Genomic DNA, 27285 nt, shown 5'->3' on the forward strand with positions numbered 1-27285 from the left:
CCTCCCAACCTTATATAAAAAAAGAAACAGATCTCCTATGCCTTATCTCTCCAGTCACCCACCACCTCCAAAAGTCCCACCAACTGGCCAAGAGGAGCATTCCCCTTGTGACTCAGTACCACACAGGACTGGAGCAACTGAATCACACTCTCTGCCAGGGTTTCAACTACCTCTTGCCATGCCCTGAAATGAGGAATGTCCTACCCACTATCCTTCCCACCCCTCCCACAGTGGTATTCTGCCACCCACCAAACCTATGCAGTATCCTTGTCCATCCTTATTCCCAACCCATTTCGTCATGGCTCACATACCTGCAATGGACCTAGATTTGCAAGACCTGTCCCATACATCCTCCCACCACCACTACAACCACCACCGCCACCACCATCTACTCTAGTCCTGTCAGAGGCATGTGCGATTCCATCTAAGGCAGGGCTACCTGTGAAAGCAGACATATGATCTACAGACTAAGCTGCAACATTTGTGATCCTTTCTACATTGGCATGACAATCAAAAAGCTGTCTGTCCGAATGAATGGCCTTCGAGAAACTGAGGCCAAGAGACAGATGGACCACCAAGATGCTGATCATGCCACCCAACACAATGTGTTTCATTTCAGTGACTGCTTCAGAACCTGGCCATATGGATTCTTCTTGCCAACACCAGTTTTTCTGAACTGCAAAGGCAGGAACTCACCCTGCAATATATCCTACGTTCCCGTAATCCCCATGGCTTCAACTTTCGCTAGTCCTTGTCCTCCACCAACTAGTCCCCTTCTCTGCTTCCAATTGAACATTGCACAGACTTCTATTCTGCCAATGCACCCACTAGTCTTTTTCCCTTCTCTACTTCTCTCCTTTTCTGCTCTTCCCCCTCCCTTCCCTCCTCCCCCCTCCCCTCCCCTCCCCCAAACCTCCCGACTGCATCTAGCAGCGATACCTTGTTCCCACCATGTCCCTGCATGCTCCCACAGGCAGCACACCACCTCCCCCTCCCTTCGAACATGCTATCCCCCCACCCCACACCCCCACCCTATGCCCCTCCTTATCTGCTCCACCTATGCCAAAATGCTGCTCCCATCAGGTGCAGTTGCTGTCAGGAGTCTGGCTACAGCACCAAAGACAGTGGTCATGTGTGTGTGAGTTGTGCTTTTGTGAATGTGTGTGTGTTTTCTGCCTTGGAAGAAGGCCCTTCATCAAGAGTTTAAATGTTTATCAGTCTTTTTGTTGTGCCCGTCTCTGACGCACTGTCTCCTCTATATGGGGAGTAGCAATCTGTCCTCCTCATAATATAATTTACTGGGAAATCTTCAAAGCACCAAAACTGAGACCTGTGATATAGTCTTTTGTTATTGGAACTAATGCCATTTTTAATTATGTCTTGTATATATTTTGAAAATGTGATGTTTTAATTATCTCATATTTTTCAAAATATGTTTTTGTCTTGCAACTAAAAGATAAATAATATTTATTTCTGAAACTTCTTTTCATATGTTCAGGCTTGGGTCGTTCCTCAGGACAGTCTCCTAAGCCTGATTTCAAGATGGGTTCAGAAAGACATTACAGCAAGAGAGCGAAGCATTCGAGCACTGCTTACATTTGTTGATTGGAGTAACTTAGAGGCAACTTTTATATCTGAACAAATAGACAAAGACCAGCTTTATTCTATGAGTGAAATATCATTCTATTTTGTGCTGCAATCACTAGCTGAAAGTAACTTACTTTTTCCAAAGTACCAGTCTGCGTATCAAGCCCTACAGCAGAAATTTCCTCAGGTTAGTGTATAAGGTAACAAAAAGTATTTTGCATTATAGTTTACTCTTAAAATGTATGTAAGTCTTAGCAGTTATTACTGATGTGATTGTAATTAGCTGAACATCTACATAACTGGAACAATGAACAGACCAACTAGATGCAATCAGTGTGATGTATTTAAAATCAATAATCACTGTTCAGTATGTTTCTTACTTAGAAACTTCTTTCATTGTTTGGTCTTGAAGGTAGGAATGCTTCCTCATTTTGTATGCTTTCAATTGCTATTGACTTCCAGTATTATTTTCTGGGAGAATGCAGATTAAAGAAAGACAGTGTTTTTCACAAAAAAAGACCAGTAAAATGTTGTGAAGGTAAATCAACGATAACATGAACTTTGTAAACTCAAGTGCATAATTACAATTTTTTAAGGGACAATAAATTGTATAACTTTAGAATCTAAAGACAGGTTGGTGGAAATGAAAGGAGCATTATGTAAGACCAAACAGGGTCATATGAAGTACATGAGCATGATGATGATATTGCTAAAATTTCTCACAGATCTTGGGATGCTAAATTCCCACTACATTTATTGTTTAAATGTTTTCTTGCAGCTGAGTTGACATTTACATCATCAAAAAATACAGTAAAAAAGTAATTTCCATTAAGACTTGCTTTCTCTTCTGTGGTTCATAGTGGCTGTGTTTTCTGGTGCAAACATTTTCAATAAACTCGTGTTAGACATTAAGTAAAAAAATTGGGAATTCCTACAATATGAAAAGACATATGTTGTTGGCTACTATTTCTTCAAATTATCCACTTATCTGTTAGCTGCCTGACAAGTAGCAATGATTATTTAAACAGGTGTCAATTCATAGCACACTTAGATAACTTTGATAAATATGAACATCATCATGCTGATGATGTGCTAGCAGTAGGGGGTAAACAGCAGGTATTTAATGTAACCAAGGAAGTAGCAGCTCTTTCTTGAAAGTAGTGGCTTCCCTGCCAATATTTGTGTGTTACATTTTATCTTCAGCACAAATATTTATTCAGGGATATTGTTGAATGTTCTTTCATTCTTTCTGATATTTGACTTATGGTCATAAGGCTAAGACCCAAGGAGTAATTACCTGCCAAAGATTTCCTCTCCCACTGCTGGAGACATCACCAGAGACTTCAAGGACTCAGGATGCTATTTAGATAAGTCAAATATCAGCAGTAACACAAGTACTGGCAGTGAAAGCTTGCATTCCATGATTCTTGCATTTTGTCATCAACCATGTTTCTGTGTATGTTTTCTTTTTTCACATGTATACAAAAATGTATAAATTGTGGAATTCAGACAATATTGCTAACAGACATAACATATCAAACTTATAAATGAGGAACTCTTGGATAATGGCTTAAAACTAGTCAGTCTTTCAGAGGAACATGACAAACTTTCAGAAGAGATGACTATTTATGTGATGAAATATGAAAATTGTGCTGCAGATAGAAAAGATGAAAGTGGTTATGAAAAACCGAATGCACATATTTCAATAAAACATGAGGCTTCATGTCTGAAGATCTTGAGTATACAGATAGATAAAATTTTCAGGTGGCACCAGCATATGGATAAGCTAGCTGAAAAACTCAATTTTGCCTGCCTTGCACTCAGAAATCACTCCCCATTTGTTGACCTGCAGACAAAATTGCATACTTCCACTCAATTCTGTCCTATGGCACAATCTTATGGGGCATTGCACCTAAGGTGAAAAGAGTGTTTATTCTACAGAACCATGTAATAGCAATATTGTTTAAAGTTGACAACTGAACATTTTTCAGAAATCTCTTCAGGAATCAGGTATTCTTACACTTACATACCAATACATGTACTCCCTAATGGTATTTGTGGTTAATGACAAGAGCTAACTTAGGAGAAACTCAGCAATCCACAACCACAATACTAAAAGTAAAAATAATTTCCATATAGCTCTGCATTCCTCACTACGGGTCAGAATGGAATTTTATATACTGGGGCAAAGTTGTATAACAGTGTGCCAGTAGACATCAGGTGGCAAACTAAAAATTCCCAAATATTTTAACACACAATAAACAAATATGGCACTAGCCGCTCCTCCTAGAATATATCCAAATTCTTTGACTTGAGAATGTAAATTTTGTGTAACTCAGATACTTGAATCAGATAGAGCCTTATTTTGCCAATATATAGACAACTCATATTGGTCTGTATAAAGTAACAATGGTTTGTTTGAAATGTTAGATAGTAACAGTAGCTGAGTAATGTAGAAGGATGAGCAATGGCTTTCTGCAAAGTAGCTGTTTTTCTCCCAACATACATATGAGTACACAAAGAAATCTAGAAGTGATTGTCATAATTATCAGTTTGAATAGGTTAAAACTAGTCATAATTTGTTGTCAGTTCACTTCAAAGAAGTAGCTAGCAGTGGTTGCTTCAGCCTGTTAATGTATAACTTGACAAGTTCCACATTCCTGTTGTCTCTCCTTCATGATGGGATAAGCAGAACATAATGTATGTATGTATTAATAATGTATGAATCAACCAATCAGTCAATTAGTTACATTTGACATGCAAGGGAAAGCTATAAGAGAGAAGATATGGTAATACTGTATGCCGCGTAATGTAGGCTTCCATGTTTTGAGTGCTTCAAAAAATTCAAATCAAAGTGACTTTTTCTAATGTATGAAAAAGAAAAAAAATTAACATTTCACGGTAAAATGTGATATTCATAAATGGAGTGTTTAAAACTGTCTGTTTAATACTGTCTGGTAAATTATTTAAATTCGATAGCTACCCTTCTTTATGAATGATGAAATATTTGTATATTTTCAGAAGAAAGAAAAATGTTGAAAAGTAGTATCCTCAGAAGTATAAATACAATTCCTGTATAACTTATTTGTTATAAGTGTATATCTGTTTTTACAGAAGAAAGATGGAGATACAGACTTATAAATTTTCTGAAGTGGTAGGTGCATCAGTGAGTTTATAATTTCTTTTCAGTTTTATTTTTATGTTACAACAGATTTGCTCATGATCCTTGGTTGAACAAGACTGCCAACTCATCAGGTTCCAATCTTTTAAGACAGTGGGAATGGGGTGAGTCTGAAAGAATTTTTGTGATGATGTGAGGTGGCAAGTTGTTTGCACAGCCTGGTTACATGCAGAAAAGTACTTACTTGAGCCATTCAGTGCTTAGAAAGGAATTCCTTCAGATATTATCTTTACTGTCAACACCAGCTCAAAATTCCTCTAGATTGGTCACAGTAATTATGGAACCAAGTTTAAGCAAAATAATTAGTGTTACTGTGTTATTCGTTGCTTGTCTTTCCTCATTTACGCTAAGACCTGGTCCCTTATTTTTTGAGTCAAGAAAGTTTTCTTGTTGCATGAATCATTTTGCTCATAAACTCTTTCCTACTTTCATGGCTGCATTTATGGATGAATGGTCTTTGTTAAAATGCTATACTTTCCCTCAGCTCTGTCTCAACATTTGCTCAAATCACAATAAAAAGGGTAATTTGGTTTTGGTCTGCCTTTGTTAGTGTTATAATGTCAGACCTAGGTTTCAGTAATGGCAAAGCCTTTCTCAGAGTCTTCTACATTTCATTCTGTAGCAGTCTTCACTCTGTTGAATTGCACTTCAGATGACCAATTGTTTCCATTATAGTTTCCCTGTTCTTCAACAAGCTGTTGAAACATATTATACAACAGCACATGACACTGGCCTCTATGGCCAAGGTCATTAATGCACACTTGTCCGATGGCACTTGAGCCAGGGATAAGCCAGTTCAAATCCTGCTAGTGAAAAAATTTTCACTGCCAGTATTTTTGCAGCAAAGTGAAGAGAAGTGGTGGCATAGAGTTTCTGATCACCATATTTTGTGCCAACGCCATTTTTTTAATACCAAACCTCTCTGCAATGTCCCAGAAAGTTAGCGCAAGTGACACTGTTGACGGTGATCCATCTGTCAGATGGGGATGATAAGTGTGGGTTCTCTTGGTGCTATTCCTGAAAAATAGAGCATGTGCTGGCACTGGGTTTAACTGTCTCCTTTCTCTCATAATCATAATTACAATCATCATCATCGTCGTCATCATCATCATCATCATCATCATCATCATCATCATTATCATCATACAACACAAACATTACACTACACACACACAAGTGCTTGCGCATATGCGCATGCACGCGCGCGCGCGTCTGTTGTGGACAATATTAATAGAAACATCATACTTTTGACAGATGATGTAGTTAGCTATGATGAAGTACTGCCTGAAAGAAGCTGCACAAATACTCAGTCAGATCTGATAAGATTTCAAAGTGGTGGCAGAAACTGACAACTTGCTTTAAATGTTCAAACATGTAAAACTGTCCACCTCACAAAATGAAAAAAAGTAGTATCCTGTGACTGTAATGTCAGTGAGCCACAGTTGGAATAGATGAACTCATACAATTATCTGGATGTAACAGCTTTTAGGGATATGAAATGGAACGATTATGTAGTGTCATTTGTAGGTAAAGTAGATGACAGGCCACTCTTTATTGGTAGAGTATTAGGGAAATGCAATTAATCTACAAGAAGACTACATACAAAACACTTGTTTGACTGATCCAAGTGTGTGGGACCTCAACCAAATAGGACTAATAGGATACTCCATGAATACAAAGAAGGGCAGTACGAATGGCCATAGATCTGTTTGAGCCAAGGGAGAGCATTACAAAGTTTTCGAAAGAACTGAATTGGCAGGCACATAAATTACCTCTTGAAAAGCTACTAAAAAGTTTCTGGAATCAACTGTAAGTTGTGAATCTAGCAGTATATTGCAACCCTCTGTGTATCATTCCATAGGGATCATGGAGACAAGATTAGACTAATTACAGCATGCACAGAGTCATTTAAGCAATCATTCTTCCCATGTACCATATGTGAATGGAATGGGAAAAGTCCCTAATACTGATAGACTGGGACGTATCATCTTTCATGCCTTCACAGTGGTTTGCCGAGTATAGATGTAGATGCAGACCAAGTTTTCAGTAGAACTGAAACTGGGGACAAGTAGTATAGATTCATTAGAATTACAAGTGGAAACAAAAAAGTTGTGATACAGGAAACAGAAAATAGTGACTAAGTCTTTAGACACCTGAAAATGTGGGTGATACAGTTATATGCAGCAAAGCCTAGGACACACAAGTAACAAATTAACTATGTTACCTATATTCCACTCTAAAATTACCATTTTGGGACTGTTGTGTTACCTTATGTCACATTTGTTTCATTTTAACTGTGATAAGTGTTTTTATTTGTTCTAGGGTGGATGTTCTTTAGACAGTGACACTTTTCTTACCATGGCTGTGTCAACAGCCATAGAAGAATTCCAGGAAACATCAGATAATCGCATCAGCTCTATTCCTTCACGAAATATGGTATGCCAATTTAATAGTGAAATTTTTGTACATATTGCTTGATATTTATTTTCATCATTCTGTACAGACTCAAAACAATGAAATTTTGTTTGAAGTTAGATAATATGTCATTTGTCTGGAATGTAGGCTTGTGCGGAAGTGAAATGAGGACAATAAACTGTTCAGACAAGAAGAGAATAGAAGCTTTTGAAATCTGCCACTACAGAAGAAAGCTGAAGATTAGATGGTTAGACAGGTAACTAATGAAAGGACATATTGTGAGGCCACAAGGAAGTATTGCTTTTGCTAATGAAGAGGGGGAGCGTGGGAGGGCGGGGTGGGGGGCAAAACTTGCAGAGGGACACCAAGGCTTAGTACAGTAAGAAGGTTCAAATGGACATAATCTGCAGAAGTTATACAGGGATAAAGAGGCTTGTACAGGGTAGACATGCATGGAGAGCTGTGTCAAATAGTCTTTGGACTGAAGATCACACCACCACCAACAAAACAACCACAACAGCAGCAACAGCAACAATGACATGTCATGTTCTGTCACTAGGCAATTTCTTACAGATTAACAGGAGATAATGCAGTAAACGATACCCAATCATCAGATTTTACATGAATGATATTGATTTAACTTTAAACCATCCCACACTATTTATGGAGTTGAGGCGTAATAATTATTAACATAATGTTATGCATGCAGAAATGATGGTGTTTTATTTTTGACACAATTGCAATTTAGAGTCAATTGCAATTTGGAGTAATGGTTGTCAATACGTAAGTATATTCATACATATGAGAATGTTCTGCATCGGATAGCTTGTCGGCATCTACTGTGAATTTTAACTTTTTTTTTTCTTGCTCATTTGAATATTGAGAGCATCAGTTTTATTACACTATTAGAGTGCGAAATCCAATTGTCAGGTCTTAACCCCATTCCAACCATAATTAGTTAATACAAATGGTAAATATGCATATATCTGTAGGTAAGCTGGCTAGGTCACATAAAAAAGTTGTACAGCAGGTGAAGAATGACTTTGCTGATCACGAAGTATGCATGATACATTTCAAAATTGTTTCTATCTTCAGAAATCCGAGTCCTAAGTAGCCCAAAGAGAAGAGTCATACAGACTACCTGTCATCTCACGTTATGTGCACAACTGGTTATGGCTCTTGTCCTGGTGCTATTTTTGCATTTGGATTTCTCAAGATGGAAATAATTCCAAAATGTCTCATGCATACTTTGTGATCAGTAAAGTCATTCTTCACATTCTGTATGACTTTTTATGTGACATAGCCAGCTGAACTACAGATCTGTGCATATTTACTAGAATGATCACTAGCCTCCTATGTGGCACACCTTTAATACAAACTGTCTCTGGTAGAAACAAATGCAATAAAATTTTCTTTGAAACATTGTTGAGATTTAGGTTAGATACATGGTAGTCATAGGTTATTAACACTTGCCATTAAGTGTAATCTCCTAAGTAAACATGCATGATTGCAACAAAAAATATATTTCTCTCTTAATTGGGGGTGATAACCATGATACAATATCACCTTACATGCAGATTGAATTTCACCTGTGCCCTTATAATTATGCCTATCATTAGTTGTAAGACTGATTAACTAGGTGTTTAATCCCACGAATTAGCTTAGACACTTCAGTATTTTCCTTGTCATAACAGAAGTGTTACGTGAATCACTTTGTGTTGATTGCTGGCATTAATTACTTTTTAATATGTGTTACACTTGAACTTTCATCCTGTGAAAGACCAACAACACTATTTCTTTGACGTGGAAATCATTGAAGTCAAGTTGGCATTGCATAAGATAGGTTTTCCAGACTTAAGAGTTAACCTGTTTTGAAGCTTGTTCAGATGTTTTCTTGACTGTTTCTGATGTGATTAATTTCAGGTTGTTGATTAATAAATTTGTATCGCCTGTGACTAGTACAGATTCTAAAAGACATTTTACTTGCTTTGATAGGAGGCTTTTACATTCCCCGAAATACTACCTTTCGGTGTTTCAGTTCCTCTAAAAAGAAGCACCATTGAAAAATCTGTTTAATCAGAAAAGTTAAAACTTTGATACTGTTAGTATACATAGCTTTTCCCCTTTCCTTTTAGTAGTTTTACAGTAATGTGATATAAGAGTGTATCCGGCGTATTTCTGTTCAGTTTGTTTAATTTTCAAGAAATACCCTTGTAACTAAAACATACTAGGTGATATTCCATTCCTGTTTCTCACTGGTGCATGCTCAACAAGAGCCTCTGTTTAGTTTGGGACAGTAAGAGAGAGGTACTGACAGGCTGATATTATGACCCAAGTTGTGAGACTTGCCTGTGTAGCTTACAAGAGAAGATCCCCAAGTCTCAATGAATAGTCTTGATAAAAGTTGGCAAGTGTATGGAGGGGACAAAATGTGTAATATGTATTTTTTTTTTTTGTCCAATTTCACTTTTGAGGAGTAAAACACACCTCAAAAGACATTTGGCATTCTACATTAAGAGAGAATATCTTTGAAATGATGATGTATAAAAAGTGTTATTCAAATAAAAGTTGATACATAATTAATGTTCTTGAAAGCTGTGTAATCAAATTTTGTAATAATCTGAAATTTTCCAAAATACTCCTTCACCATTAATTAATACTGAAAACTTCTGTTACTACATAAATTAAAGTAGCTTTCAAGGCACATACATTCCTTTGTAATAAAGCTGGTTTATGAAATACCATTTTTGGAAAGTGAGCTGTATATAATGTGCTGTCAGAGCATTTTCAAGATACCTAACTAAAATATCTAAACTTTATTACAATTCTAATTATTTGTTTTATTTACATTTCTTGTATGTTTTAAATTGTTATTTTATGTTTTACATTCATAATTTTTTTGTTCTTTAGTTTACCATTTACGTTCCTGTATTCTGTTAATTGGAAATAATAAGTAATTCATTGTTAAGATAGAAAATAATTACAATAGTGATAAGATATAAAGAAATGCTTAAAACATAATGTTTTTTCACACCATGCACATAAAATAAACAAAATTTCTTCATGTAATTTACACGTCAGAGAAGACAACATAAAACAAGATTCAGTAGTATTTCAAATCATCACAGATGATCCTCTAAATAACCTGATTTGTACCATGTATATTTCAGTATGTTGGTAAGTCTTGGCGAAGAGAATTGATTATATAATAATGACTGCAGCTTGATTATGTTGTTTTTCAAGTGAAGAGTTACATCATAATCATTCACTGTTAGTTTCTCTCAAAAGTATGAAAAGGTGGGTGGTCAGCATGACAGCATAGGTACAACTGTGGAATGTGTATGGCTTTCGATGTTGGAAGAACTTCGTGAGAAGATTTTCAGGTCTAGGTCTGTTGAATGATTATGATGTTACTCTCCACTTGTGAAACAGTACAATCAAGCTCCAGTCACTAGTACATAATCACTTCACTTTACCAAGGCTTAGCAACAAACTGAAATATGCCTATTACTAATCAGGATATTTAGAGGATCACCCATGACAATCAGAAATCCTGCTGAATTTTGTTTTATATTGTCGTCTCTTTCATGTATATTAATGAAGAAATTTCATTCATTTTGTGAGCATGGTGTAAAAAATGTTATGTCTTGAGCATTCCATTAAAGATTATCATTATTGTAATGAGTTACTTAGTATTTTCAATTAATAAAATACAAGTATGTGAAACGACAAAAAGAAACTGAATGTAAATGTAAAATAACAATTTAAAACACACAACAAATATAAGTAAAATAAAGAATTAGAATAGTAATGGATGAATCTATAGATGTTTCAATTGGGTATGTTCAAAATACTTTGACAGCACATTGGGTACAGTTTATTTCCAAAAATCGTATTTCAGAAAACAGTTTATTACACAGTGATGAATATGGTTTGAAAGCTTCTTTAATTTATGTTGCAACAAAAGTTTTCAGTTTCAAAATTAATTAATGGCACTGGGGTATTTTGCAAAATTTCATATTATAACAATATTTGATTATACAGTTTTCAAGAATGTTAATTACATATCAACTTTTATCTGAAAAATATTTTTATATATCATAATTTTGATGCCAAATTACCTTTGAGGTGTGTTTTACCCTTGAAAGGTGAAACTGGACCCAAACAAAAAAGTGTGTATTGCACTGTTTTGGTCACTCTACACACCTGTCAAATTTCATCAAGATCACTTATTGACATTTGAGAATGTTCCTTTGTTAGTCTTTAAGAAAACGCAAGGACCTATACCAAAGCCCTGGCTGGCACACAGTTTTGATGTCAAGAGGTTTTGCAATAGCATGCAGTCCGCTGCTAAATCAAAGATTGTGTGTGGGGTCTTCGCATTGTTACCTATACCTGATGCTAATGAAACAGCTTTGTCACTTGCCCATTTCAGTGATTATTACTCTGTTGTAATAATGTAGGTAATGGTACTAAACCAATGGAAGATAATGTCTGTGTTTTCTGATTACAGTTTTTGTGACTGAAGTGAGCTGCTGTCTGTTGCAAGAGTGCAAAATACTGCTGCTACAAAAATATAATTTTAATGAGTCAAGCTGCAGCGCTAGTACAATGTAGTCAGTCAGAACAATTTAGTCGTTTGAGTGATGCAGCTATTAATGTTTATGTTTGCATGACTGTTTATTCAGTCAGGTCTGAAGAAGGATTCATTCGAAAGCTTAGCAATGTTCTTGGTGTTGTTTATGTGTCCATTGAAAACTCAATGCATGAACTATATAGTGGGTTTATATGATTGCTCCTTTCATTATTTATAGTTCTAATCGTACTTGCTGATATGCTGATAAAAGGCTTTTTATATTTGAGTATGTACTTTCACTAATTGAAACATACCTTATCACATATTAAAACTTCTGTTGAGTTGGAGGCACTAAAATAAAACAAATCTGAAAGATTTAGATCAGGGCACTTGCACAAAAGCAGCAACAGAAATACAAATAGCTGTAATGGTGGAGCAGTGACAGTATTGTGGCCAGTTTTGGTTGAAATATAATTTTACCTATGTTGACTTATTTCCAGCATAATCTACAAGAGCATTTTGACTAATAACCAATTTGAATTTATCTTGTAGATAAGCGATGTACCTTATATTTTTAATTTTGTTCACAGGACCAGGAGCCAACACATGAATTACCAGAGAAAAGAAGCTGTGAAGCTGTTACTGTTACTGGTTCTAAGAAACTGAGTAAGTAGAGAGCCAATACATTTTTACACATCTAAAATTCTGACCAAATAATTTTAACTCATAAAATTTTTACTTTTGCTTGATTTTTGAGATCTGTTTTAGTGTTATCGTCCTATCATATAGCTAATATTGTATAATGAAACTACATTGTGCATGGGACAGATGTTGCACCTGAGTCATCCGCTAAAATACAACACACGTGACTGGATTTTCAGAGCAAGAGTAGCAATTAATGAACAAGGATATTATATAGGATTGGGGAGAGAGGAGGAGGGGGGGGGGGGGGATGTATCGGAATACCGTTTTGTGAGGGATCAAGGATTGTGGGAATGATATTCTTCATTTCATTTCAGAATTAGACAAAAGGTGTTTGAAGTCCTAATGGAGAACATAGTTCATTTGTTCGAGTCTTATGTGGTTCTGCTGAGGTTACTGTTATTCAATAGATTCTTCATCATAGCAAATACCTCATTCTCATTCATTAGTCACCGTTTTCCATCAGACTCCAACTCCACTCCTGTTCCCACCCCATTACAGCTTTCTACCCCTGCATCGCTTTGAACATTACATGGTAGTTTCCTACTTTATTCTTGTCCACTGTACCTTGCTTTTCATATCTATTTTCCTTGATCAGGATATACCACCTCCACTGCTTACTGTTTTCCTAATGTATCTTGTAAAAACTCCCTATCCTGCACCTCTGTACGCATCTAACTGAAATGACCCACACATGCCAGTTATTCCTATCCCTCTCTGCAGTTGCTCCTCACACTCCTCAACCCACATGTCACTGAAGAAAGGCAGTTTTTTCTGCTCAGGTGATAATTGTCCTTACCTGTATACTTACCTGCAGCTCAACACCACTTGTCTTAACTGAGCAGCAATCTCTATTCCTAATTAGTGCCATAAAAATATATATAAGTAAATGTGTGTGTATGTTTTTTCCATATCTCTTCCCTCTTCCTAAACAACTGGTATGATTTCAAGCAAATTTGGTACACATGCTATTTATCATGTAGAGAGAAGTACTATGGAGGTGAGTACCACCTAGTTCCATAGGGGTGGGGGGATGGGGATGAAGTAGTGTTGGTAACACCTGACACCTAGACTGCCTTGCACATCTGGTGTGTTTTGCAGGTAGCAACAAAAAGTGTTCAAGGGGGTATACATGTGGATGGGCGCTGCTGAGCAGACTGAGTGGAGCGAAGGAGAAGGGTTGTGAGAGGGGAGGAGGAGGAGGAGGAGGAGGAGATAGACAGAGAGAGGGGAAGGGGAAGATAGGTGCAATACACATGGCTTATATGTATGCCGGTGAACCCATGAGTAGAAAGTTAGTTTGTTGTAATTCTGCTACTAGAATGGTTTAGACAACTGAAAACTGTGAGATGGAATAGGATTTGAATGCTTTCACATGCAATATTTGAGTAACAAAGCCACTTGGTACAGCTTTGACTTTGAATAGCAAAGATCTAGTTTTGAGTCCCAGTTTCATTCTGTTAAAGATTAATTGTGGTTTTCATGACAGAGTGAAAGGTTAATTCTAGCCCTGCTTTTTTTGTTGCCTAATATATTGTCTCATTTTCAGTTTTACATTAGTGTTTTTAATGAGTTCACTGCTGTCATGTGTTATCAGCAATTAATAACATTTTGTTTGTAATGATCTCTGCCAATTGGAACAACAGAAGAATAATAGAAACAGATTGCATACTTGCTTGGATACTTGTTTGTTCTGCAGGAACAAAGGAACTGTGATCACTTTTTGAAATACACACAGAGAAGACTGTTTCATGGTCCAAGAAAAATGGCTAAGATAAACAAAAGGGGAACGATGAGGAACCAGTGATAAAGAAATAGATACAATGCTGCGTCATAGGAGATACTGAAAGTGGATGGATGTAGAGAATCCTCCTCTCAACATTACGTCTGAAAACTATTTGGCTCAGCACTGCACCTACACTTATTGTCAAAAGTACAATCAAAAGGGATATAAAGTGAACTGGATTGAGGACTTTTTGATAGGGAGGACACAGCATGTTGTCTTGGGTGGAGAGTCTTCATCAGATGTAGAAGTAACTTCAGATGTGCCCCAAGGAAGTGTGTTGAGACCCTTGCTGCTTGTATTGTATATTAATGACCTTGCAGACAATATTGATAATAAAATCAGGCTTTTTACAGATGATGCAGTTATCTGTCATGAAGTACTATCTGGAAGAAGCTGCATAAATATTCAGTCAGATCTTGAAAAGATTTTAGTGTGGTGAAGAGGTTGGCAACTTGATCTAAATGTTCAGAAATGTGAAATTTTGCACTTCACAAGCTGAAAAGAATGTAGTATCCTATGACAACAGTATCAGTGAGTCACTGTAGGAATTGGCCAACTCATACAAATACCTGGGGGTAACACTTTGTAAGGATATGGAATGGAATGATCACATACGTTCATTTGTGGGTAAAGCAGGTGGTAGCCTTTGGTTTATTGGTAGAATACTGGGGAGGTGCAATTAGTCTACAAAGGAAATTGCTTACAAATTGCTTATGTGGCTGGTTCTAGAATATTGCTCAAGTGTGTGAGACCTGTACCAAATAGGATTAACAGGGCCTACTGAATGTGTACAGAGAAGGGCAGCATGAATGGTCACAGGTTTGTTTAATCCATGGGAGAGTTTCCCAGAGATACTGAAGGACCTGAACTGGAAGACTCTTGAAGGTAGATATAACTATCTTGAGAAAGTGTATTAACCAAGTTTCAAGAACTGGCTCTAAATTACTCTTGGAATATACTACAACCCCCTATGCATTGCTCACGCAGGGATCATGAGGATAACCTTAGAATAATTACTGCATGCTCAGAGGCACGCAGCTGAGAGGAGGCTTTGAGCCCAGGAGGGTGGGTGTGGGTGGTTGGGCGGGGTGGTGGGGAAGGGGGAATAGAATAACAGAAACATTTCTTTTATTATTAATTCTACATTTCTCCATGAACATTACTTATTAGTACGTTGTTGTGTCAGCATATTGTTTGGCTGTTGCCAATTGTTTGGCTGTTGTCAAATTTGACTATGCTCGATTTAAGTTCTTGGTTAACATATCTTCTTTTTTCTTGTATGTATTGTTTTCTAGAAGCAGGACTCAGATTTCTCCAGTTTTCAATAATGTAGTATCGTAAATATGGCCTAAAGTCATTTATTAGCCTGTATATTTTCTGTATATTCACAATTCCTTGTGGAGCATCCTGTATTATTGCAGTATGTTGTCTTTTAATGCTCCAGCTAGAAAAATAAGAATAGGATTATTTTCAAATACTAGACAGATGTTTTGCAATTGGCTTACATTACATAATGGCTTTTGGTGATAGGCAGGGAAAGGTGGTAATTTAATTTTTGAACGGATTAGATGTCTGTATAGGAAAGACACTCAAGGTGGAAGTGCAACTAAACTCGGGCTCGTTCACTACCTATTTTTTCACGTGGCTCATCTGGAAAGGGGGTTGGTAGTGAATGGTTGCATTTGCACCCCCTACTATTGAGTCATATATTGGCTAGCTTTTGAACAGCAGCGAAACGAACTATACACATTCAGATTGAAACTTATTTATTAAAAGAAAAACTTTAACTTTGTAGCCATGTGTTTTTATGTTCACAAATAAATTCGATCTGTGCAAATAATAATCGGTGCGATTCATAGACTGTTTGTCTCACACCCACACACTTTCACATTGTTGCTTCACATACACTGGCATCCATGCTTGCATTCGCAGCATTTTGCCGCTCCCAACTTGCCACCACAACGGACAACCAACAAAGACCCCGATTTTCCCGCTCATATCCACAGTCCTGAGTCGGGTCACATGACACCACAGTAGTCAAAATAATTGCTAAACATGGCCACAATTCGTTTACAATAATTTATAATATTTAAAAACTTAAATCTAAATATATTATCTCTGCTGCTGTGCTTTAAATTTAAATTATGAACTACTTGAAAGAGCTCCATATTATCCCCTGTTACCTTGCATACCCCCACTTCATGGAGACATTACCTTAATAATGGCCACATGAAGTAACACCAAATGGAGCGAACACATATTACTTTATATATTAAACATTTTAATTATAACTATAATGGTACCAAAACATGAAGAACAGTGTTATAGTGGTGAGTTAATCAGTGTAAGTACTGTCATCAGAAAACATACAAACATTATCCAACAATGTATCCAACTCAAATATACAATTAGATAGTCTCCTATTGAGTCTGATTGGGCAGGCAAAATGCAAAGAAACTTATATTGTATAAATGCCCATGTTAGTCTATATGTAGGTTGCATACTCACTGCACATTAACACTTCTGCTGTTTACACAGTTGTTTCTGTAACTTGCACAAAGTTGTTGTAACCAGGTCCTTGTGTTCACAGGTTTATGCATTGGAATGCAGTCTTTCCAAACTTGTCAGCCAGCAGTACTGTGGTAGCCAAGCCATCCTATCAACATTTAATCAAATCCTCATAAATCTTGCCTAGACATGCAGACCCACATTTCCCAGGAGTCAGGCTATCCAAACTCTCCCTGGAACATCCTGTGTTCACTGATCAGCTCTTATTGAGGTTTATACAAATGACAGACATGCACACAAATCAAACACAAACATGGCATTCTTAAATGTATTCTATTTCACCCTTCAAATGTTCCAAAATCAGGAGCTCCGACATTTCTACCCCCCGCACCAAGAGAATTTATTCCCAGATGCAGATTCTTATATTTTTTAAGCACCCATACATCTACAGGGTGTTACAAAAAAGTATGGCCAAACTTTCAGGAAACATTCCTCACACACAAATAAAGAAAAGATGTTATGTGGACATCTGTCCGGAAACGCTTAATTTCCATGTTAGAGCTCATTTTAGTTTCGTCAGTATGTACTGTACTTCCTCGATTCAGCTGGTCCAATTGTAGGAAGGTAATGTTGACTTCGGTGCTTGTGTTGACATGTGACTCATTGCTCTACAATACTAGCATCAAGCACATCAGTACGTAGCATCAACAGGTTAGTGTTAATCACAAACGTGGTTTTGCAGTCAGTGCAATGTTTACAAATGCGGAGTTGGCAGATGCCCATTTGATGTTTGGATTAGCATGGGCCAATAGCCATGGCGCGGTACGTTTGTATCGAGACAGATTTCCAGAACTAAGGTGTCCCGACAGGAAGACGTTCAAAGCAATGGATTGGCATCTTAGGGAGCACGGAACATTCCAGCCTATGACTCGCGACTGGGGAAGACTTAGAACAACGAGGACACCTGCAATGGATGAGGCAATTCTTCGTGCAGTTGATGATAACCCTAATGTCAGCGTCAGAGAAGTTGCTACTGTACAAGGTAACGTTGACCACGTCACTGTATGGAGAGTGCTATGGGAGAACCAGTTGTTTCCGTACCATGTACAGCGTGTACAGGCACTATCAGCAGCTGATTGGCCTCCACGGGTACACTTCTGCGAATGGTTCATCCAACAACGTGTCAATCCTCATTTCAGTGCAAATGTTCTCTTTACGGATGAGGCTTCATTCCAACGTGATCAAATTGTAAATTTTCACAATCAACATATGTGGGCTGACGAGAATCCGCACGCAATTGTGCAATCACGTCATCAACACAGATTTTCTGTGAATGTTGGGGCAGGCATTGTTGGTGATGTCTTGATTGGGCCCCATGTTCTTCCACCTACGCTCAATGGAACATGTTATCACGATTTCATATTGGATACTCTACCTGTGCTGCTAGAACATGTGCCTTTACAAGTACGACACAACATGTGGTTCATGCACGATGGAGCTCCTGCACATTTCAGTCGAAGTGTTTGTACACTTCTCAATAACAGATTCGGTGACCGATGGATTGGTAGAGGCGGACCAATTCCATGGCCTCCACACTCTCCTGACCTCAACCCTCTTGACTTTCATTTATGGGGGCATTTGAAAGCTCTTGTCTACGCAACCCCGGTACCAAATGTAGAGACTCTTCGTGCTCGTACTGTGGATGGCTGTGATACAATACACCATTCTCCAGGGCTGCATCAGTGCATCAGGGATTCCATGCGACGGAGGGTGGATGCATGTATCCTCGCTAACGGAGAACATTTTGAACATTTCCTGTAACAAACTGTTTGAAGTCACACTGGTATGTTCTGTTGCTGTGTGTTTCCATTCCATGATTAATGTGATTTGAAGAGAAGTAATAAAATGAGCTCTAACATGGAAAGTAAGCGTTTTCTGACACATGTCCACGTAACATATTTTCTTTCTTTGTGTGTGAGGAATGTTTCCTGAAAGTTTGGCTGTACCTTTTTGTAACACCCTGTATATCACTGTACATAAATAAGCTCTTTTTTTTTAAATTCCTATATCAATTTTCACATAATATTTGGCAACATCTTGAAACTCATTCTTTTCTGCCATTTCCATGGCTAACTAGATTCAATCATAAATGGCAAACAAACTCACCAAGGTCATAAACTTTTACAAGCATCCACTTAGCCATTAGCGTTCTTTCCCTCACTTCCCTTATCTTATAATAAGCAAGTTAATTATTTCCCATATGCCTCTACAATTTGCATATTTAGTGATGGCCCTACCTGACTGTCCCAGCAACAATCCTGCCCCCACAAACCAGTATCAACTCCAGATGCCACAGATACATTAGAAATTTTAATAAAATGTCAACTATTTTTTTAACAAACTATTTGCAGGTTTCCTCCCTCCTATATTCTCCACGCATTTATACCGAAATAGACTATATGTACAGTAGGTTTCAGTTCCTGTATGACTTTCAACAAGGCTTCTATCATACCCACACCAGTTGTGCAAATCCATTGGACAACAGATTCCCTTATTGCAAATACATACAGTATAATGAAGTTTGTTGACCACCAACAATGGCATGCCAACATACACAGTAACACAAATAATACTCCAATTATAAATACACATATACATAGCCCCCAATACTTTTTTTTTAACTTGACAATAGTATACATGGGAATCTCACTTCCTTACCCTTTATTCTTTCACCACATATTTTTTCAACTCCATTACATTTCTCAGTCCAAACGGCTTTTTGGACACTGGATATACCAACCTATATGCATTAGGGTGTGGACAACCCGTTATCTCAAAGGGTCCATGGTATAATTCAAATAACTTTTTGATTTCGCCATCAATGTCACTGGAATTTTTCTTGTTCCTCACCAGCACCTTATCTCCCTCCTTGAACTTTGTTGTCTTATACCTTTCTCCATGCCTCCTCTGTCTCTCATGTCCTTTCTTTAACATGTGCTGTCTGGCCATCTGCATCTTCTCTTGACTTGTCAATCCTTGAGATGGAGGAAAATCTATGTGTTCTGCTATTAGATTGTCTGGCTTGATATTTTTCATGAGCTCATAGGGTGAGAATCCTGTCGCACAACTCTTCACTGTGTTCATAAGATCCTCAAACACAGTTATGTATTCTGCCCGAGTACTATGCTTTTTACTGCAATATGTCCTACATAGCCTACCCAGCTCCCTCATATACCTCTCAGCCAGGTTTCCCGCAGGGTGATACACTGAAATCCTTATATGCTGTATCCCAGATCTTTGCATAAACTTCCCCCACACACTAGATACAAATTGTGCTCCATTATCAGACAGAACATTCTCTGGTTTTATAACATTCACAAAGTAATCTTTCTCTAACTTGTTAATTATATTCTGGCTAGTGGTCTTTTTCAGTGGATACAGCCATACAAACTTTGAGAATACATCAACAGCTAAAAGAACGTACTTTACACCCCCTCGACCTGTTGGCAGCCTCCCAAATAAATCAATAGCCAGCAGTTCACCATTTCTTTTAAGAACAATATTCTGCATCTCTCCTTGTACTGCAATAGTATTATACTTCACCCTTTGACATTTGTCACAAGAAGCCAACTGTCTCTTTACTCTCCTGGCCATGTTGTTAAAACTAACATAGTCCTGCAGTATTTCCAAACATTTCTGAGCCCCATAATGCCCATGGCTAAGGTGGATGTAATTGATTAATTTTTCCACGTGTTCATCTGGAAAACATACCTTCTGTTGTGTCGGTATCTGGGCCGACACCGTGAAGTTGAGATGGCTGAAAAGGCAAGCTAGACTAACGCAGACGGGCGTGAAGTACTGGAACAAGATAAGTAATTAATGTTAGGAAGAAAAGTACGGAGCAGGTTTAATACTTAACTTTACTCAAGCATTGAGGTACATCGATCTTGACGATACACAGGAGACTTTAAGTACAATCACTGTATGGCTAATGGCGCCTTGCTAGTTCGTAGCCATTAACTTAGCTGATGGCTATTCTGTCTCTCGGCTAATGAGAGAGAAAGGCTTCGTACATCTGGTCGGTAGCTAGGTTCTCGTACAACTGGGGCGAGTGCTCTCTCGTATCACGAGACCTGCCTTGGTGGTGGCGCTAGGTCTGCGATTACACAGTGGCGACACGCGGGTCCGACATGTACTAAATGGACCGCGGCCGATTTAAGCTACCACCTAGCAAGTGTGGTGTCTGGCGGTGACACCACACCTTCCACTCCTCTTTGTCCAAATTTCTTTGTCTAAATAAAATCCCCTTATAAATTCTATAGTATTTTGCTATTTTTTCATGTTCTTTACTTCCAAAGTTTGTTTTGATAAACTTCAAGGTTTGGTCCTCATTCTGAAGTCTCCTCATGTCCTTACAGATTGATTTGATTTCCTTCTCTCCACCCACTCCTTTCATGTACAATATCTGTAGTTCTTTCTCATCTGCATTCCCTTCATGTTCTTCTCTAATGAAAGGTAACCTTGATAAGGCATCAGCCACATTGTTGTCTGTGCCTTTAACATATCTTATCTCATAGTTAAACTGCTGCAGAAACATGGCCCATGTCAGGAGTCAATTATTTAACAGCTTACATTCTTGCAAATAGCTCAGAGCCTTATGGTCTGTCTAAACAATCACTTTCCTACCTTCCAAATATATCCTGAACTTCTGAAATCCAAAGACTATGGCTAAAAGTTCCTTCTTTCAGATACCATACATTAATTCATGTTTGGACAGCATTCTGCTTGCAAAAGCAATTGCCCTGTGCTCAGTCTTCCCATCTACTATCCTCTCCTGAAATAACACTGCCCCTATCCCATAATCTGAGCTTTCTGCCTCAGTACAGAAAGGCAAAGACAAATCTGGATAGAACAAAATTTTGCTATTTTTTAAGCTATTCTTTATGGCTTTAAATTCCCTGTCACACTCAGATGTCCAGCACCAGGTTACACTTTTCTTTAATAGTCTACATAAGTTAGGTGAATTCAGGCTATAATCACTTATATACTTCCTGTAGAATGAACATATTCTTATAAATGATTTCAATTGTTTCCTGTTCATTGGCACCTTGCAGTCAACAATAGCCTTGATTTTCTCTTTATTGGGCAGAATGCCATTAGGAGTTAACTGATGACCGAGAAATAGTAATGTTGCTCAAAAAAATTCACACTTACTTAACTTAAGGGTCATTCCCCCTTTAGATATAGCCTTGAATACATCCTCCAACAGCTGACAGTGCTCTTGCCAATTGCTACTCGTAATCAAAATGTCATTTACATACACTGTCAATTTTCTCATTAGTTCATCACCCAACACATGACTTAAAGCCCTTACAAAAACTGCTGCAGATATTGATAAACCAAATGGCACAACTGTAAACATATAAGTCCTGCCCTCAAATAAGAAAGCAGTGTACATTCTGCTCTCTTCAGCCAATTGAACCTGCCAGAAGCCTGAAGTCAAATCAACACTTGACAGAATTTTAACATTATAAAATTTTTGCAACAGCTCATTCATGTTCTCTGGCTGATCATTTTCTTTGACTATTATTTTATTTAGCTTTCTTGCATCCAATACTATTCTTATAGAACCATCCCTCTTTTTCACCACTAGTATTGGATTACAATACTCACTCCTCCCCATTTCCAGTATGCCCCACTTCAACATCATCTGTATCCTTGCCCTTACAGCCTCTCTATTAGCTATTGCTATAGGATTATTACTTCATGTGGCAATACCCTCAAGATATAACTGAAATCTACAACTTTTCCAGGTCTGTCGGAGAACACATGCTTATGTTTACACAATAAATCTGTAAGCTGCACCTTTTGTTCCTCCTTTAAATGTCCCATTTCATTTACTTTGTCATATATCTGCTGTTCAGTGCACATTTCATCACCTACCTCATCGATCCTTTGTAAATGAGTCATTGTCTCACCTCCTTTTAATTCCTCTTTAAATTTTATTATTCGTCTGTTTCCACCAGCATCAAATTCTGCCACTCTGTCCTTTACAAAAATGACACAGTCATACTTGTACAAGAAGTCCATACCCAAAATTACATTCAATGCCAAACCCTTCACCACAAAGCAACTAATATCAAAACAATACTCATTACTATTAAATTCCAGCAAAACTTCTCTGCTGATGGGCTTGCTGCATGTCCCAGTTGCTGTCTTAATTTTGACTCCTGTAACAGGTAATTCTATTAATTCTAAACCTTTAATTTGCTGCCAGAAAGATTCAGAGACTGCAGATAAACTTGAGCCAGAGTCTAATAATGCTATATCTGTAACTCCTCCCACATTGATATCAATTATTGGCTGTATCACCTCTATTTCTACTCTGTTCAGCCCTGATTCCTGTAATAAATCTCTTTCTACTTCACTCCTGCTTTCCTCTTGCTTAATGCAAATATCTTTAGGACTTTCTCCAAAACATACATCAGTATCCCCTTCAAACAGATCCTTAATAGCAAACTCAACATTCTCTTCTTCACTTAATTCTTCCAATTTTCTGGCAATTTTAAATTTTATTTTACCCCATTCTTGAGGCATCAAAGCTTTATGTAATTTTGCTTCACTCAAATCATAATCTGCCTCCTCCTTTCCTAACCATCCACAATTCTCAGGCTTGCATCCTCATCAGTTAAGAACACATAGGTTTCAATTTTATCTTCTGGGCAACCTACAGCAACATTCTCCATATCATTACACATTTCCATATCTACATTGAAGTCGTTATCACCACCACCACAGTTAACACCTGCATCCACAAGCACAGTAACATTATCAGTAGGAAATTTACCAGCATTTTCCACATTGTCCAATACACCGCTCATATTAGCCTTTACATCACACATAATACACCTTTTCCACCATTCTCCATACTATTTCCAATAGACATCTCTACCCACTCATCACATCCATTATTACTGTGAACATCGCCCATATCCACTTCTGTTTCCCCTTTTGATGAAACAACCTCTGTCCCTGATCTTTCAATGAATTTTGCTGCACACAAACCAATATTGTCCTCCTCTGCTTGTAATTTCTCTTCCCTTTTAAACATGTCATCAATGTTAAACTCACACTGTTCATTGCTGATATTAACCTTGTTCCATTTTTTCCTCTTATACCTTTTATCTGTATTTCTATAATTGTTAAAACCTCCCCATAGATTTTCATTTCCTAAGACAGCATCCAAATGACACATCCCAATTTCCCTATTTTCCTTGCTGACATTATTACTCATCCCATCAGGTCCTTGTCTGGCCCTGTTGACATAATTACCAGCCCCCCTGCAGACCTTAAGTGAGGCATCAATTAGTTTTTTGATTGCCTACCCTGTCTATTTGCATCTGGCATTCCTGTTCTCATACCTTCTCTATCACTCCTCATCTGATCAAAATTGTCTCTTCTCCCCCCAAAATTTCTGTTATATCTTTGTGGCCTGCTTCTCCAATCTCTATCCTGATTATTCTGATCACTTCTATCTTCTCTCCACCTGTTATGATTATTACTGTACTCATAATTAATACTGTTTCCCCTTTCATGATACCTTCCACTCTCCCTCTGTTCCATGTATTTAGGTCTGTAACACAATGCCCTGTCCATATTATCCACAAAATTAAGAAATTCTTCCACTGAATCTGTTGCACTGTGAATCAAATCCCATTGCAAATGCTCTGGTAATCTTCTCGTTAGTGTAGATATTTCTGTTAATACACTCAGTGGCCTATCCAGATGATTTAATTTATTCAGTTCTCTAACACAGAACTCTCTCATACTTTCCTTTCCACTCTTGTAACTGGGTCCATTCAAAAAATCGTTTTGCAATCTTAACTGTTTTGCCTGGCCCCAGTATTTGCTCAAGAACAGGCCTTCAAAGGCTTTAAAATCACAAAATTTATCATCATTTTGGTTTGCCCAGGTTTGAGCTCTCCCTTCCAACTGCCTCTTAACATATTTAATTTTTGACTGCTCACTCATCCCTGTCACAAAGTTATCCTTACAAGCAGCTAGAAAGTCAACTGCATGGTATTTATTCTCCCCACTAAAAGGTTTTGTCTGAAATCCATGCCCCATAGGATATCCTAACAATAAATTTCCATTCCCTGCTGCCACAGTATTAACTGTTTCCCTCAAGACATTTATTTCCCCTTCTAATTCCTTCTTATTGTCAGTAATCCCCTTATGGCAATCCAGCACTCCTATCTTAATGGATTCAATGTCTGCCTCTGTTTGTATTTGAAAGCATGTGCATTTCTATTCCTGTACCTGAATCTGCCCCACAAGATTACTTTGCACAGTGTCTACCTTGGCTACTAGTTCTCTTTCAACCTCATCAACTCTCTCAATAATTCCCTCAACAATTTTAACTGTGCTTTCGACTTTATCTGTAATTTGAGTGAATCTGAGATCTAGCTGATCAAATTTTTCACTCACTGTCTTTATTTTATCACTAAGCCTCAATTCCATATCCCCTATTTTCGAATCCATTTCTCCAACTATTGCAGTTTTTATATTCCCTATTTTTGAGTCTATTTCTCCTAATTTACTAGTAAGTTTTACAAAAAATGTACTCAGGTCACTTCCTGGTATCCAGCCTATTTCTTTTGGCATGCTAGGGCTACTACAGTTACTCCTAACATCCACTGATTCGCCTTCACTTTGAGATTCACGCATCTCATCGTCCATGGCTAATGAAAGGGCACAATTTTGCAATGTAGCTGCTGGCTGTACTTATCTTTTATATCCTCGTGTGACGCGACGTCTGCAGTGAGCTCCGAAGCACAGCTATGCACTGAATCGTAAACGGCAGCGTGGACACGCAGCAAACTCGATCAGGAGCAAGAACACATTGCGTGGGCCCTTGGCAGCATGTAGTCGTATTGGTCGGTGGCATGGACGACAGCATTGATCATCGGCAGCACGTGGATACAGCTTCGACTGCTTTACCCATAGCAACACATGGACGTGGCACGGACGATGGTTTTTTCTCGCGGCAACACGTGGTCATGGCACAAACTGTGGTTTTACCCGCGGCAACACGTGGTTGACTCATCAGGCTGTGTAAATGACTGCCTCACAATCGTGGTGGCCTTATATCGGTGTAACCAAGAGGCAGTGCGTATCTTGTCCAGCACAAACACTCCGCTACTGCTAATGCACTGATTTAGCTCAGAGCGCCCCCCCCCCGCCACTGACTGTTCGAAAGCCTGAACATCAGACAGACACCCGATTCCGTAATACTATGGAATAGACAAGGAAGTCCGATCCCGGACGAGCCCCCCAATTGCAACTAGACTCGGGCTCGTTCACTACCTATTTTTTCACGTGGCTCATCTGCAAAGGGGGTTGGTAGTGAACGGTTACATTTGCACCCCTACTATTGAGTCGTGTATTGGCTAGCTTTTGAACAGCAGTGAAACGAACTATACACGTTCAGATGGGAACTTATTTATTCAAAGAAACACTTTAACTTTGTAGCCATGTGTTTTTATGTTCACAAATAAATTCGATCTGTACAAATAATAATCGGTGTGATTCGTAGACTGTTTGTCTCTTCCCTCCAGACGAGCCCCCAATTGCAACTAAACTCGGGCTCGTTAACTACCTATTTTTTCATGTGGCTCATCTGCAAAGGGGGTTGGTAGTGAACGGTTGCATTTGTGCATTAAAAGAAAGCCAAAGTACTTTGCAACGGAACTACAACGCCCATCAAAACACAAAACAAGTATTTTCCAGTCTATTTTGCCCAGCATATTATCTCTGCTGCTGTGCTTTAAATTTAAATTATGAACTACTTGAAAGAGCTCCATATTATCCCCTGTTATCTTACAGAAGAAAGGCACTCATCGGCAGGCAAGGTTCTGGAAAAATTATGCCTACTGTCTTCGCCGTCCCTGTCATGTATTTACTCGCCAACATAAATGAAAAGCCAACCAAAATAAATAGTAGATATTACAAAACACTGATTCATAATTCACCACTGCCTTTCACAAAATGAAATATACAAGAACTGACTGGAAAGTAACCTCCACTAGGCTAAAAGAAACTATAATTATTAAAGCAAGTTTATTAGAAAATTTTTCCATTTGCTAGTGAGGCTCCATTGCTTCAAAAATCTATGCCATCACACCTAATGAACTTCCTTTTCTTGAACAACTGAGTTGCTTTTTGCTTCAACAATTACATGTCTCTGTAAGTGTTATTTTGTATCCATAAAGTGTTCAGAAGGGGAATCGAAGGTCTTATCTTTTCCACTGTAGCAACTCTGGAATTTGGAATCAAGTATTTTAGTTTTCATTTGATTGTATGCTGCAACTGTTGTTCTCCTAATGTACATAAACAGGTATAAAGTAATTTCTGTGTGGATAGATTAGCACTAGTCATAATTTTGTTATCAGTATACTTTATAGAAGTAGCTTGCAGTAGCTGTTTGTGCTTGTTAATGTCTTAATTCATTCCACACCCTTCAAGGCTCTT

At 38.0% G+C, this 27285-nt stretch overlaps 1 protein-coding gene across 2 annotated transcripts in view; it reads left to right on the forward strand.

Annotated features, from left to right (window-relative positions):
- The window catches only part of LOC124600124 (myoneurin-like), a 136256-nt gene that overhangs the window by 31694 nt on the left and 77277 nt on the right, over nucleotides 1–27285 (forward strand). For both annotated transcript variants that reach the window (XM_047136135.1, XM_047136134.1), the window contains exons 2-4: nucleotides 1499–1774; nucleotides 7091–7204; nucleotides 12350–12425. In XM_047136135.1, coding sequence (XP_046992091.1) covers nucleotides 1499–1774; nucleotides 7091–7204; nucleotides 12350–12425 — 466 coding nt within the window. The remainder of the gene's footprint in view (nucleotides 1–1498; nucleotides 1775–7090; nucleotides 7205–12349; nucleotides 12426–27285) is intronic.

Source organism: Schistocerca americana, chromosome 1 (assembly GCF_021461395.2).
Source record: "Schistocerca americana isolate TAMUIC-IGC-003095 chromosome 1, iqSchAmer2.1, whole genome shotgun sequence".
NCBI lineage: Eukaryota > Metazoa > Arthropoda > Insecta > Orthoptera > Acrididae > Schistocerca > Schistocerca americana.